Here is a 14,680-nt window from a genome sequence, read left to right on the forward strand (position 1 = left end):
AAATATTCTTGATGCAAAGGTTTAAAACATTTATAGTTGCACCCAACTTTCTAATGGTTATCGTCTCTCGTGTTTTATGTAAACTACTTCAAACCAGTGGTGATAGTAAGCCTGAAAAACATACTGGAAAAATATAAGTTCGCTTTAAACATGTCGCAATCTCCTTTAATATAATTAGACTAAGATCTCAGATGCAAATTTGCGCACGATATCAAACGATAACCTCAGGTTTGCGTTTAACCAGTTGCGGTATAATTATAAGTATCAAAATGTTTTGTTTTTCTCATCATAGAATTTTACAAAATACAAAGAATTACTGAAAAGCCTTTTAGTCCATTCGTGTTAAACTTTTTCCTTGTACACCGTCGTTATTTTAACGTATCTGTACGTTTACGTTCGAATTCAATGTAAGAATTCCTACGGCAAAGCTAGTATTTAAGAGAACGTACTTTGTGCGCAACAGGGGACAAGGCGTTGTTTTGCACAATGTGCGTAAAAATGTGCGCACATTTAAACTGCCTTGAAAATGTGCGCACATTTTTAAGTTAGAGTTTAAAGTTAGAGTTTGCGTTAAAGTTAGGGTTTTTAGAATGTGCGCACATTTTGAGATAGGTAATGTAAACTCAACTCTGACTCAAATCTAACTCTAACTTTAAACTTTAACTTAAAAATGTTCGCACATTTTGAAGGCATTTTAAAAAGTGCCCCCATTTAAAAAAAAAAAAGTGTCCCATATTTTGCGCAATAAATACGCAATCCACTAAACTACGTCATAACTAAGATCAAATGGGCACTATTGGTTTAATTAATAAGTTCAAATGTGTAACTTTTTTAGGTTGTTGAGCCTCAATAAGATGAATTTTTCGGAACTACAACCAGAACATTTTAAGCTTATGCAACTGTGAGATTAAAAAAAGAAATGTTAACGTTACAAAAAGTGCCATAAATCCAAGCAGCGGTCAACAGAGCCTAACCCTAACCCAACCATAGCACTGTTGCCTGCTGCTTGGGTTTATGTGACAACTTGCTTTACTACGGAGACTGTCTCAGATCAAATGTCTCAGATCAAAAGTAGTGTGTTGCAAATGAGCTCATACGAAATTGCCTCGATGTAGCATTAATGACGCAAATACATTTATTACTAGAATTTAAATAAAACCACGTGTAACATTTTAATAGAACAATAGTAAAATAGTACAATCAAAATCAAACATAATCGCAATACAACAGTAAAACGTCGATTATGTAATGAGCAATATTTCCCCCAGCGGTAATGAACAATTAGCATTTATGGACAAACCTTAAACAGGAATCGTTTTGCTGCGCTTTCTTAGGTGGAAAAACTATCAAGCAGAATCAAATGATAGACATCAAGAAAGTAAAAACACAAAAATATCGAAACTCAAAAGTATCGGACATCTCTACAAGCTAGCATTAACAAAATAATGCAGAAAATATTGCGTCGCTAACAAAAGTTCTTTTCAAAACGACGTTTTTTTCTTTTCATTTTATTACAGCTTTAGGCGGCCAATTAGGTTGAAAAAATAACGCAAAAACAAGAAAAAATACAATTTGATTTTATAGTTAAACGCGTGAAGACAAGATAACTCTATTTCAAAAAATAGAAATAATCAGTTTAAAACAAAGAACGCGCTCACAAAAACAAACTCTATTAACGCTTTGCCTGGTTTAAAACTGATAATTGCTATTTTTTAAATAGAGTTATCATAAGTCCGGATTTTTACAAATATACGAAGAATTTTATAGATACGTCTGTGAAAATATTAACTTATTTCAATCCAGTTAAGTGAGCAAATTAAAAGTTATCCAAAACTGGCATAACTGGCATCCAAAACAACAAATAAATTGCTACACAAAGACATGTTAAAAATATTATGACATAAATCATAATATTTTTAACAGAAAAATACCACTACCTTAATGCACATAGAACAGGTGACACTAAATTTTTAGTGAACTATTTTTTCATGTGAGTTTTAAACAAATGGTAAGGATAGCAAGTGATTAGCGATATCTCGCTGGTTTAAGTAAAGTAAAAAAAAAACATTTTGTAGTTACAAAGTAAAGTAACTGGAGCATAATGGTTGAAGGTTATAGTAACGTAATAAGAATATCAAATCCCATACAGAAGTATAGGTAGCATTTTGAACGTTTCAAACATCTCTTTATTCATTTTCAACATATTGAGAAGGAACTGATTATAAGTATAAAAAGTAACTGGTGTCTAGCGTGTAATCTTCAGCCCACCTTATGTTGTAACACAGGTCGGTATTCCCTCCAAGCTCCAAGTACCATCAGCTTGGCAGGTTGAGAGCCCGGTAGCTGTCCCTGTGTAGCCAGTGGTGCAGGTGAATGTGTGGCTCGCTCCAAACCCACTGTTTGCTGGGGCTGCTGACACACCAGCTTGGCTCGGATTTCCACATCCTTACAACACACAACATAATTGATACTTTGTGGAAAAGGGTTTTAATTTACAATATGAACCTTGTGGAATTGAAATGACTTGTGTGTCGGATTCATGTATAGTTAAATAATGGACAATCTAACCGCAGTAAATGACCTAGTTTAGTAGTGATTGTAAGTTCTGCAAGAAATAATTTGAAACTAATAAGACATAATTAATACTTTGTGACAAAGGGTTTTGATTCCTTTGTGCACAATGTGGACTTTTAAAGCTCAAGTGGCTTGCGTGTACAATGTACATTCAATGCAACGCATTCATGTACAATTATTCTGTGGGTTATCTAAATGCGGTAAATGGCCTAGTTTTGAGTTCTGCAAACAATTTGAAACTAGTGAGTTGAAAACAACATTGAGAATATTACTTATGTTTGGTCTATCATAACAAACAAGAAATTGGGCAGTGATGTACTTTTTTTTTTATTTAGAGCATCATTTGATTTTAAATTACGAAAATAGTTGTAAATAAATTTAGGACAAATCAAGAACTATAAGTGTGTGTTAAACAGATAACAAAGATAAAGAATTATTCTGTAAAAAATTAAACCTAAAATGTTAGAAAAAAACAACACAACAAATATCTCACTTGCAGTTGAAAATTCCAAATATCCGAAAGATGAGGAATCGTAGTAATCTTGAAGACTTATGTTGTACGACGCAGAGCTAGCATTGGTTTGGAATATCATCGATAAATAAACTGAGCTATCGTTTCTCACAATGCTTTAAATTAAAACATTTATATTTATAACATGAAATTAAAAATAGACAATAGAGAAAATAACAATAAATTTCAAACAGTAAACATATTTTCTATTATTTTTGCACAGTTAAAAGTAAATGAATTGTTCGATGTGCTGTGCTTAAGGAGTTTAAAGATGCAACAACAGGTTAAACAAGCAACATATACCAATCAGTTGGTGTTAAAGTGACATACAACATACTCATCAGTGAAGCAAATGGTAAATGCTTACTTACTTCAATAAAACTTGACTTTGATAAACATTTCCTGAATTTTCATAACATTCATGTGAAGAGCAATCTCCAACCTCCTAAAACAAGAGAAAAAATATTCATTCAAGCATGCTTAACCGGGTATCACCAATACACAGGCAAAGTAATAGATTAAGTAAGAATATGTTAAAACAGTGGCTAAAAGTAAACATAAATAAAATAATAATATTAAAGAAGAAAATTAAAATATAAAGACCCACAAATCACGCTTACAAGTTCGGAGATGAACCATTTAAAGCGAAAAGCTGTAGAATTGGTCACAAGTGATATTGATGCAGTTATGTTGCTTCCTGGTAAGAATCCATTTGGTGAAGTTGCAAGGGTTAGGGGGGTTTTAACTGAAAATAAATAAAGTGTCATTCACCTACAACTACACTTTAGGGAGAATTGTTGTAAATAAAATATAATGCAACAAAAGCAACAATCCAAGACTTTCCAGTTTAATATTAATAAAATGTGTGTCTGAATAAGGTCAAATTCACTTCTAAAACTCTTTAAACCTAGGAAGAATTATTTTCTTACCAAATATACACAAAGGTGTTCCCAACCACTGAGCATCATAATCACAGTATGGCTGTAGGTTCATGCCACTATATCCACTCATGCATGTAAATTTGTGACTGCTCCCATGTCCCTTGTTGGCTGGAACATCCTGGATAACTCCATCCGATGTCACATTTCCACAATCTGAATTGAAAGATTGGATTTTTTGCCACAGTCAAAAACAGCCACCCATCTTTCAAATAACATGCACTTAACTAAAATCGTAATTCTATTTTAATATTGATCCTTTTTTAATCAGCTGACACTTGCAACAACTTAAACGAAAAATCAAGGAGTGCATAAAAAACTTGAGAGTAGATTTATGGACGAATTTATTTTTTTAGGAATATATTTTTGTTGGTATAGCTGTATAGTAGATGAATATTTTATCACCGTGGTTTATAAGTTGTTATAAATACTAAGTTGTAGTTTTTAATCCACAAAGGCTATAAAAAAATAAAGAAAAAAAAAACTTACATCGTACATCAAGATTGAAATTTTGAAGGGTAATACCATCAGTCGTTGTGACAGAAATATTTTTATCCTTTGAAATGAGTGGCTCCAATCTAATGTAATTGCGTACAAAGAAGCTACCAATCGAACAACCGCTGGAAAACAAAAGAACATTTCTTCTTTTGTGGACCAGGTTGTCTCGGTTGGTTGGGTCAAATATTTTACATTACGTTCAACCGAGGTCTGTCAACTAAATTTAATTGTTTATCTTATGAGTGAATATAACCAATCCATATTTTTTTGAATTCATCGTAAAAATGCAGGAAATGAAAACACTATGCTGTAATTTCATGGATACCATCAAACCAACCTATGTGTTCTGTTGTTGTAAATGCTTCCAATCCTTTGGGTGCATTCACATGTGGAGGAACCATGGTAGCGACATGTGGAGGCAATCTAAAAGTTTAAGTGTAGAATTAAAGCTCATACAAAGGATTCAGCAAGTATTGCATTTTTTTTTTACGGTTATTTGGGGAAGTCAATCACCAATTATTTAAACAAATATGCTACAACCTTATTTCAGTATGTTTATTTTTTAGTATATTTATTTTGCTAGGGTCAGGCTTTGGATTCAAATAAGACTACCTGAGTTCCGAGTCGGACGTGTACATGCGATGCAAACTCAGAACTATTAAGGACACTAACTGCAAAGAATATTTTTAAATCACATATTTTGGCGAGTGAACTATATGACAGCCCTATGAGAGGATTGTTGTATATTCAGTATTTACCTTATTTTAATTACAGAAATAGTTTTATCAGGCTGTAGAGTTTGATTCTTAGGCTGTAGCGTCAAACCCTGTTTTTGTTTAACTGACTCGCACTCCTGGTGTAAAGAAACAACTTGGGTGTGATTAGAATCACCGTGAGTTCACAGTCAATCGTGAGAGTTTTAGAAGACAGCTTAGCGTCAGCAACATTATGTATTCACAAGCTTTAAAAATAATAAAAAATATTAAATACTACGCTGCATCGTCGGACTCAACTATATCAACCACTGTACTTCCTGTTTTTGCAAATGTTCAATATTAGAAGTTAGAGTTGATCTGAAAATATCAGGGTCTAACATTTACTGAATCAGAATGCGAGCACATGTTTCAATAACAAAATGGTTATAACAAAGTATATTTTTGTTGCTCTAACAACTTAATGACAAGAATGTTTTGAAACAAATTAGAAAAAAATAAAAAAATAGCTGCTCAAATCAGAAAACAGCCTTTGTTCAATAAGTGGAATACATTTAACCATTATTGTAACCTTTTACATGAGAATCATTTATTAAAGTTGTTAAAACTTACTTCTCCATCGATTACAAAGTAGATTTCAAAGTTGGTTTTTGCAAGATCAATGTGAAGGTCCACATATCCACCAACAACTTGGACGGGGCTTGGATAGATCCAGAATCCTTTAACTAAAAAATATTCGTTTTTACTTACAAATATATCCCATTAATCCTCTAAAATATAAAAGTGTCAGGAAAGATCGACAATATATAAAGGTGATAAATAACTACATCACAAATACAACATAGAAGAAACACGATGTGTGGTTTAGGCATTTGCAATATTACAATATTATTTGCATGGAAACACATTGACCTACAATCAATCATTTTGCAGCTGTTTTGTGATGCAGGGGCAAGCAAGTATTTTTAAAGTTAATGTTTTAACAATTAAAATTGCATTATAATGCTGATTTGTCACAACACAAACTTTATAATAAACAAACTGGCGGGTAGGATCTAGCCCTTGGTCTGTTATTATTTGTTATAAATCAAACCTTTAACTGAGCAGAAAGTATTATCATTCTTTAAAAAAAAAATCACGACTCTTTTAAAACTTGGTTTCAAATAAGTAAATTAATTAAAAACACCAGCATAATGATATGTAATAAAATAAATTGAATAGCATTTTATATTACAAAAACATTTAAAGGATTACAATCCAAACTACTGTACCCACATTTAAGTATTCTTTTCAAGACAAGATAAGCAACATTAATTTATGCTTACGTCTGACATTAAGGTTTGCAAACCCAATAATAACTCCATCAATTGTTGTTACAGACAAACTTTTATCCTCTAGTGTAAGTGCTTCAAGTCTAAAGTGAATGTTTACTAGACTTTCCACAAGGAAATAACTGTAAAACAATATCGCTATTATTTAGAAATTACCACATATTTGAAATATTAGGTGTTAATTATTACATCATTGTAAAGATAAAATAAGCAATAATTGCCAATTGGTAAAATAAAATTGTGCCTTTATATGACACATAGTTATATCTGTATTATAATTAGGCACATATTATACATCTAAACATTATGATTTAAATTTTCAACCCTTTACCTGCAAAAAGCTAAATGTTTACAGAAGCTGAAAGTGAAGACAAAAATAAACAATGCATAATTTATATTCTCTGGTATTATGTCTTTTGTAATAAATTCTAAACATTTTAAATACTGTGAGATGCATATTGCTACAAAATGTAGCATGCTAATTACTACATAAAAAAATATGTAAATAAATAAATAATCTCTAATCGTTGCCCAAAGCACTTCGATATTTATAAATATGCTGTTGCTACCAGGCATAGTATATTTAAAACAGGTTCCTCTGGCAATTTGTATTATTTTCTACCAACGTTTCGGCTTACTATCCGGCAAGCCTTCGTCAGGGGGGGCACTGTTCTTGCTAGAGAGAGCGACTACCGAAAACGGCTGTTTCGCGAATCCTGGCAGATACACTGAACGCCGGATACGATGAATATCAAAACGGACGTCTTTTTTCCAGCGCCGTACTGACAGGTGCTAAAAGATAACCTCTAATTTGCGCGTTGTCTTATCGCTTTATATTTTGAACGTTGTTTTATCGCTGTGAATTTTGAACGCGTCTCGCACATTTTTATCTCCCTTTTTCTTTTTTTTCTTATTGTGATTTTACTTTGTGTCTTGTTGGCTTTGTGTGTCAGTCCCTGACGAAGGCTTGCCGGATAGTTCCGCAATTATCCCCCCAGCAAAATACCTCTACTATATCAGCAATAACAAGAACACAGCTCGGTTCTAATTTAGTGTCCGTGGGTTTCCGCAAATATAAATTAGATTATTTTAAAACACAAGAAAATAAATAAACTATTTAACAAAACAGCAATAAAGTTTGAACTTTATTAAAAAACATTAATATACATTATTGTGTTAACCTACTTCGTCATTGATTAAAAAGTTCAATTGGAAGTTGTGTTTCAATAACTTTAAATATCCAGAAACAGTTGCAGCAAGAAGTTGAAATGAACTTGGGATGATTGAGAAAAGTTCAATGACTGTAAAGTTAAAAATATGTTTTTAATCAGGCTACATTCCTACTGTTTCAAATAGACCTATACAAGTCGTTTATTAAGTAGAAAACATATGTTTTCCAAACAACCAAACCTTATTGACACTGCATTATCATAAAAAATGATGTAATTCATAAAATATTCTCAACAAATGAAATACAGCAGAGTTTGTTATAACTGTAAAGTAATATGACACAAATTATATATAAAACTAGTCGCTATTTGTGAAAACACAAACCTTTCGCTGAACAGAAAGTATCATTTGTTAAACTCCAGGTGGCATCAGCTTTGCAAGTTGCATTCACAACTTCACCGCTGTGGTTTGTATTGCAGATAAAAGTGTGTGAGTCGCCGTAAACACTATTTGCTGGCGGTGGTTCCACACCAGTAAGACCTGGACTCCCACAATCTAAACAAATGCATTTGTTTATTAAACAAGGAGAATAAAGTTGAGTTTAATTCACTAAAAAGCTGAAGTGATCAAAAAGAAGCAAACAAATAATTTGTTGCGTAAATTAATCTTTTATTTTAAAATCAGTTTAACTATATAATTTAATTGAATTATTCACAAAAAAATGTTATAATTAGTTTATAAGTAAGTTGCACAACACAAGCATACAAGATTTAAACAAAAACTATTACCTTGTACAGAAATATACGTAGTTAGATCAACGCATGATGTTCCAGATGCAATAACTTCAAGTTTAACGATTTCAGTTGTCAGTAGAGAAGTTGCACTGATGGAAAGTAAAACAGAATTTCCACTTATCGAACAACTTGCACTGAACTTTGACTGGTCGTCACTTGAGGGCGTCCCACATTCATCGGCACGAATTGCGATGATTGAATAACCGGAATTGAAGTAAATAACCCAACCCACAACTTTATTGGTGGCTGTATCTTGAAAGGAGCCACTATAAAGAGGTCCCACATAGTTTGTAGCCCAAGTGTGGCCATTTCCACTTGTTTGTCTCACAAGGTTTGTTGTTGTAATGCAAGCACCTGCAAAAATAATTGATAATATTTCAGGATTTTGTTAAATTTAAGTGTAATCCCTAAATATGGCTACAAAATTTAACCAAAATTTTATGAATATTGAAACAACCATATTAAAATGGCGGCGCTGGTCTAGAATCCTACCACAGTTATGAAATCAACGCACAAAATTGAGTTAGGTTGCGGGTTAGCGTTTGGGTGTGGGTGGGTCAAGTATTATTATATTATTTATTTAATAATAATACTTGACCCACCTTAACCCAAACGCTAACCCGCAACCTAACCCAAATAATGCGCTTTGTGGTAGGATTCTAGACCAGCGCCAAAATGGCTCATGATGCCACAGGTTCACAATTACAGATGTAGCCAGCAGGAGTTTGGGAAATAAAATCCCAACTATTTTTGACAACTTAACATTTGAAATGTGAAGTTTAGATGTATTTTTTGTTGAGCTTTTCCTTTAAAATAATTCGATTCCTATAAGCATAATTTGTTTATTGAAAACAAAACAAGTTGAAATTGTCAACTTTGGCTTATGGGATTTCCCTAAAGGTAACTTCCCTAGTTTACACTCCCCTAAATAAAGAACAGTTATGACCTAAAATTGAGCAACCGCATTTATTTTTAATGGGGTTTTTATTCCATAATAAGTTTTGTATTTTTTTAAGATATTTTGTCCTGTTAGTGTAATGTATATTTAAGTAAGCTTCATAAACGTGTAAACTTTAATTAAACCTGTTAGATTACGTTTACAAGCAGGTAGCCCACTACACGATGTAATTAAAATGCAATGTTTTATAATAGCAGTAAAAACTTACCGTTCACTGGTCTGATGTTGTATCCAAGTACCAAACTGAAGCGTGGAGAGTTCGTAGGGAGATATAAGAAGGCTGCTGACCCTGTAGACGAGGGCCGACGGCTGCCTAGTCTCTTACAAGTTCTTAATCCGACTCCAAAGGAGCAGGCCGCTAGAATACCTGTCCTTAACTTCTTGTACTCTCTAGGCAAAGACACTTTACTCAGTAGATGTTACCCGTCGAGTATATTAACAAATCTCAGAAACACAGCGATAAACAGAGCGGTGATTCAAGCCGATATTAGTAAGACGTATAAAATAGAATGAATACGAAACGTTCAAAGCGCACGATTCGGCGTTAGGTCACGCGTCAGTGAACAACGGTCACGTGTATAGTGACGTCAAATTAGGCAATATCGAGTAATATTGCATGATAAATGCTACACAAACACACCGTAAACACTTCAAACAAATAAAAAAATCTTAAATTTTTCATTTTTAATAAATTAGATTACGTAATTAGCATTAAGTAGACTAACTTAGCTTGTCAGTTAATTAAAAGGTTTTCCTAAAAATCGAAGATAAACTTAAAAAATTTCCTAACAGACTTTTTGTGAAACTAAATTTCTAACAAATATTATGCTACATTAAACTAAACTATTTTCGATAATAAAAGCCCAACTGCGCTGTGGAGCATTGAAGGGCAAGTCTTGGCTTTTCAGCTCAGTTGGTCGCTGGCTTGAGGCGCCTCATGCAAATACATTGGAAATCACAATGTAATCTAGCATACGACTTGATCGGTTGTTCTTGAATTAAGGGCGTGTGGGGTAACTGGGAGACGAAAGGAGCTTAAGTGCTAGAGTTCAGAATAGCTAGTATGTAGGGTTAACAATGGATTTGTAAAAGCACTTAAAACAAATGCTTTTACACAATTTTGTTGTATCTAGATTTCATATTTTCACTAATTTGTATCTAAACTGTAGCGTTATCACTTTGAACTCTCTGTTAATAAGATAATTTACTTGTTTTCATTACAATAAAAACAGCCGTTGTATGAGCTACTGCATTAACCAGTTTCAGTTGTTTTCTTAAATAACATTTCTATTGGGATTAATTTATTTGATACACACGTGTATGGCTGCGATTCTCTTAAAGTCGTCTTGACCTGGGACCCGGAGATTTTTAACCGAACCCGCAGTCCTGGTCCTGACCAATCATAACGGTGTAGCATTAAATGGGTGTCGTTTAAAATGCGGAAATTAAAAGAAGAAAAGCCCTTCGCACCTTTTTAACCTTTCTAGCTTCTCATGACCTGAAATGGATCAGACGAAAAAGTCAACTTACTTTTAACTTGTTGGGCTTAGAGATGCAAGTATCTCTGCTGTTTGTTCATTGCGTTCAACAAAGATCAGATTAACTTCAGCGAAGTGTGCTTATTATTCAAACTGTGCGGTCATTCGTTCCCAAGACATCCCAGATAATTAAAACACATTCAGCTCTTAAAATACCTTCGAGAAAATCTCAATCGTCCGTTAGTTTAAAGTTAAGATGTATTCAACACAATAAATAAACTTCTGCAAAAACATAAAGCGTTGCTCGGCAACCAGTGAATCAGAACAATCGTGGGGAGTGACGTCACGCGATGACGTGGCACAAACGAAAGAAGCGACCAGCGCAGTTGTGGCGTTATTGAAGGAAAAGCGAGATGGCAATAAGGTAAAGCAATGCGTTGCATAAAAACGATAATGAGTGATCGTGGCCCACAGGACAGATCAGACCCGGGAAGGGAAATCACAAACCTCAAACATTAACAAGTAAAAAGTAACAAGTAACAAGTAATAATGGGAGCAAACTTGACAATGTTCATAAAGTAACAAAAACAAAAGAAATTTAAAAATTAAAAAAAGATGTATTAAATTTTTTACAAATATAAAAAACTTAATAAACATATATTTACAAACAACATAATCTTCGACATAATGCATATTAAACAAATTAAAAAAAACATTTAGACGTATATATTCTAAATTCAATCAACATAAAAATACTAATCAAATAAAAGTTGAGCACATTTAAAATCAATGGCGGATTTATATGTGGATTGGATTAAAACTGGCGACATTGGCGATTGAAGAACTAAATTACGGGCGACTACAGTGGAACAAGTGACGTTTGTTAATATTACGGGGAAGTACTTGTCGGGGCTTCCCCTACGGTTACACGTCACGAACTTTAAAATCGAATAGATATCAAGAATTGTGGAAAAGGTTGAATAAATATGTCACAACCTGAAACCAAATCAAATATATTCAGTAAGTGTTGGAACTGAAACAACTAGAACTAAATGTTGACAGCAATGAGTGAAATGTGGAACATTCGGGATTCTACCAGAATTAGACTCTTTCCTCCTGCAACAATAAAATCGTGTCAGTGGATTTCAAACTGTGTCGTGGCTGACGGTAAAGTGCTTTGCAGATTGTAGGGGATGGATTTACCAATAGGCTAGGCAGACTAAAGCCTAGGGCCTCAACGTCCAGGGGCCTCGAAATTCGGTTTCGAAGTTTGCAATTCTTTTAAAAACTTGACAAGTTTAAACCCTACCTAAAGTATATTTATATTAGGCTTTTCGGAGTCGAAAATTCTATACACAAGTGGAAACTGTATTCCACGTTGTAAAAAGTCATTATTACGTCGTTTGCATCATAATAAAGGCAATTATTACGCGCATTTCCGTAGTCTTCTCTGCAAAAACAGTAGCGGTCGTTGACATGTTGTTGAAATAACTAATAGACATTGTGCTGCTTACTGTTAATGTGGTAAATTATACGTTTTATCAATTGAAATTTACTAATGTTTTTGTTATCGACTTATCTTATTATAAGACGTCTTGGTATTGCTAACCTGCGTTTAGATCAGTGTTTCCCAACCTTTTTTACACTTGTGCCCCTTGGGCTCCATATTATTTCATATCGCCCTCATCATGCTTACAGTAAAGTTTTATATTAATCGTTGCCTAACATTATACTGCCTGCACTTTCGTATCGATAAGCTGTCAGTCATGTTTTAGGTTGTCTAACACACAATCACTATAGGAATTTACGTGAGCATGTGTTTAAATTAAACTAAATTAACGACGTAGGTGAATAAATTAAAATTAGGGCATCCAGGTAACCGGACATATAATTTACTTTAAAATGGCTGACGATTCAACATATATAGTTCCATAGCAATCCAGGTTTGTCGTTAGCTCAACATAAAAGATTAATTACTTTATTTAACAAGGTAATATGTTATTACAGGAAAAAAATCAAGTCGCCGATGCCTGCTTTAAATATACAAACATTTTGCCGCGTATAAAACGGTGAAAAGCAACAACAACCAACAACCTTAAAAACTAAAGCCCAATGTTACGCCAGAAACTACTACAAGTTCGCATTACTAAAGTTGCGATTTTAGCTTTAATGTTACATGTTACAGTGATGTTTGTACTTTTTTGCAGAAAAATACTTCCATGTAACGCCCGTATGTCCGTTCAGCGCTCCCCCCCGCTCAATGATAAAAAGACCCAAAACGCCAAACGCCCCCGTGTAACTCGCCATCGCCTACAAGGTTCCGCGCCGCCTACGTTGGGAACCTCTGGTTTAGATCAAGCAATAATATTATTTCATAATTTTTTGAACTTCTTTTAAGTAAAACTTTGCACCCATGAATGTGGAAAATGAAAAGAACGAAGGGTTTAATGCACTTATATTTTTTTATCATTAAGCAATGGCATGGTGATGTTGTTCAGAGAGAAATTCTGAGCTTAAAATTTGGGAGGGGCCTCACAAATGGAATAGCCTGAGGCCTCTCATGGTCTAAATCCGGCCCTGGTTATCAACAAAAGTTGAAACAAACTTGTTCTCACACGTAAGTTGAGTTCCTGTAGTTTCGACTTGAGGATGTTTCTGCTTTCGTCAGAAATGTACCCCGACTCACCAATCTTCAACAACTCGATATTGTGCAAGCAGTGAGCAAGTGAAGTGGCGCTTGTTTCATCGACTTCATTCCACCGCAGATCCAGCAGCTTCATCTAGATACAAACAAAACTATAATTTGTAAACTAGCGAAAGTTTGTGTCTCTGTGTTCTGTATGTTCGCTGCAAGAGAAACGCGTAGGCTGGCGTGGCGAACGATCGCTGCTCTGTCTGGGATGAGACGGAGCATAAACGCGTCGCTTTACGTTATTGCACCTTACTGAGGAAACAAAATTCGGCGCTCGGGATACGAAGGTAATAATCGTGTGGTACAAAGGACGTCGAGCGACGGGCATCGCGATCCTTGCACAATAAAACACCACAAATAGTTTGGAGAAAACGATAGAAAATACTTAATGAATATCAGCCATTTCTGTTTAACGGAAAGCAAAAATTACGTTATTATATATTATAAACTTAGTTAAACTCTGTAAACAAAATATTATTAAAATACATAAAATGTTTGCAAAAAAGCTTTTATTTCGTTCTGTGGCCAACAACGCACAAATGGAAATACAACGCAACTTAATCGTTTCAATCAAACAGAAGTGTTCTGTCGATGCCACTTTGTTGGTTGCAGGAGTTAAAAAATCCCTCACTTGTAAATTGCGTAAATAGATAGATGTATTGATGTGGATGGCCGTAATGTTTGCCCAAAACATCTAAATGATACCCCAGTTTCAAACATCTTCCACAAAAACATTATAACTACCCCGAGGCTTGCCATGAGTCACAAACATGACCGATAAAAAAAATAATATTTTACCGGATCGGTAACGATACCAGCCTAGTATTAAAAAATCCCTCACTTGAATCATTTGGTAAATTAAAATTTAGCTTTAAAATTAATCCAATATGCGATATACTGAGCTCATAAAGCCTGGAATTAATACGTTATTGGCGCGGACGAGTTCTTACCACTTTGCATTCTATGCGTATTTCTTTGCGCGGTGTCGTGTATAATGGTTATGGAGTAAATTTACATAATAAA

At 34.1% G+C, this 14,680-nt stretch overlaps 1 protein-coding gene and 1 long non-coding RNA gene across 2 annotated transcripts; both read right to left on the bottom strand.

The window, feature by feature from the left end:
• Positions 1–3,457: 3,457 nt before the first annotated feature.
• Positions 3,458–6,759, bottom strand: LOC146170404 (uncharacterized). The gene is made up of 7 exons (XM_083391774.1): positions 6,755–6,759; positions 6,560–6,687; positions 5,847–5,959; positions 4,859–4,944; positions 4,513–4,643; positions 4,041–4,179; positions 3,458–3,530 (listed from the first exon to the last, which is right to left on the bottom strand). The coding sequence occupies exons 1-7, from the start codon at positions 6,757–6,759 to the stop codon at positions 3,458–3,460; spliced, it is 675 nt and encodes a 224-aa protein (XP_083247900.1).
• A 987-nt stretch (positions 6,760–7,746) lies between these two features.
• On the bottom strand, positions 7,747–8,713 carry LOC146170405 (uncharacterized). The gene is made up of 3 exons (XR_014501355.1): positions 8,524–8,713; positions 8,120–8,290; positions 7,747–7,866 (listed from the first exon to the last, which is right to left on the bottom strand). It is a non-coding gene; the product is annotated as an uncharacterized LOC146170405 (long non-coding RNA).
• Between the last annotated feature and the right edge of the window lie 5,967 nt (positions 8,714–14,680).

Source organism: Ascidiella aspersa, chromosome 1 (assembly GCF_963924565.1).
Source record: "Ascidiella aspersa chromosome 1, kaAscAspe10.2, whole genome shotgun sequence".
Taxonomy (NCBI): Eukaryota; Metazoa; Chordata; class Ascidiacea; order Phlebobranchia; family Ascidiidae; genus Ascidiella; species Ascidiella aspersa.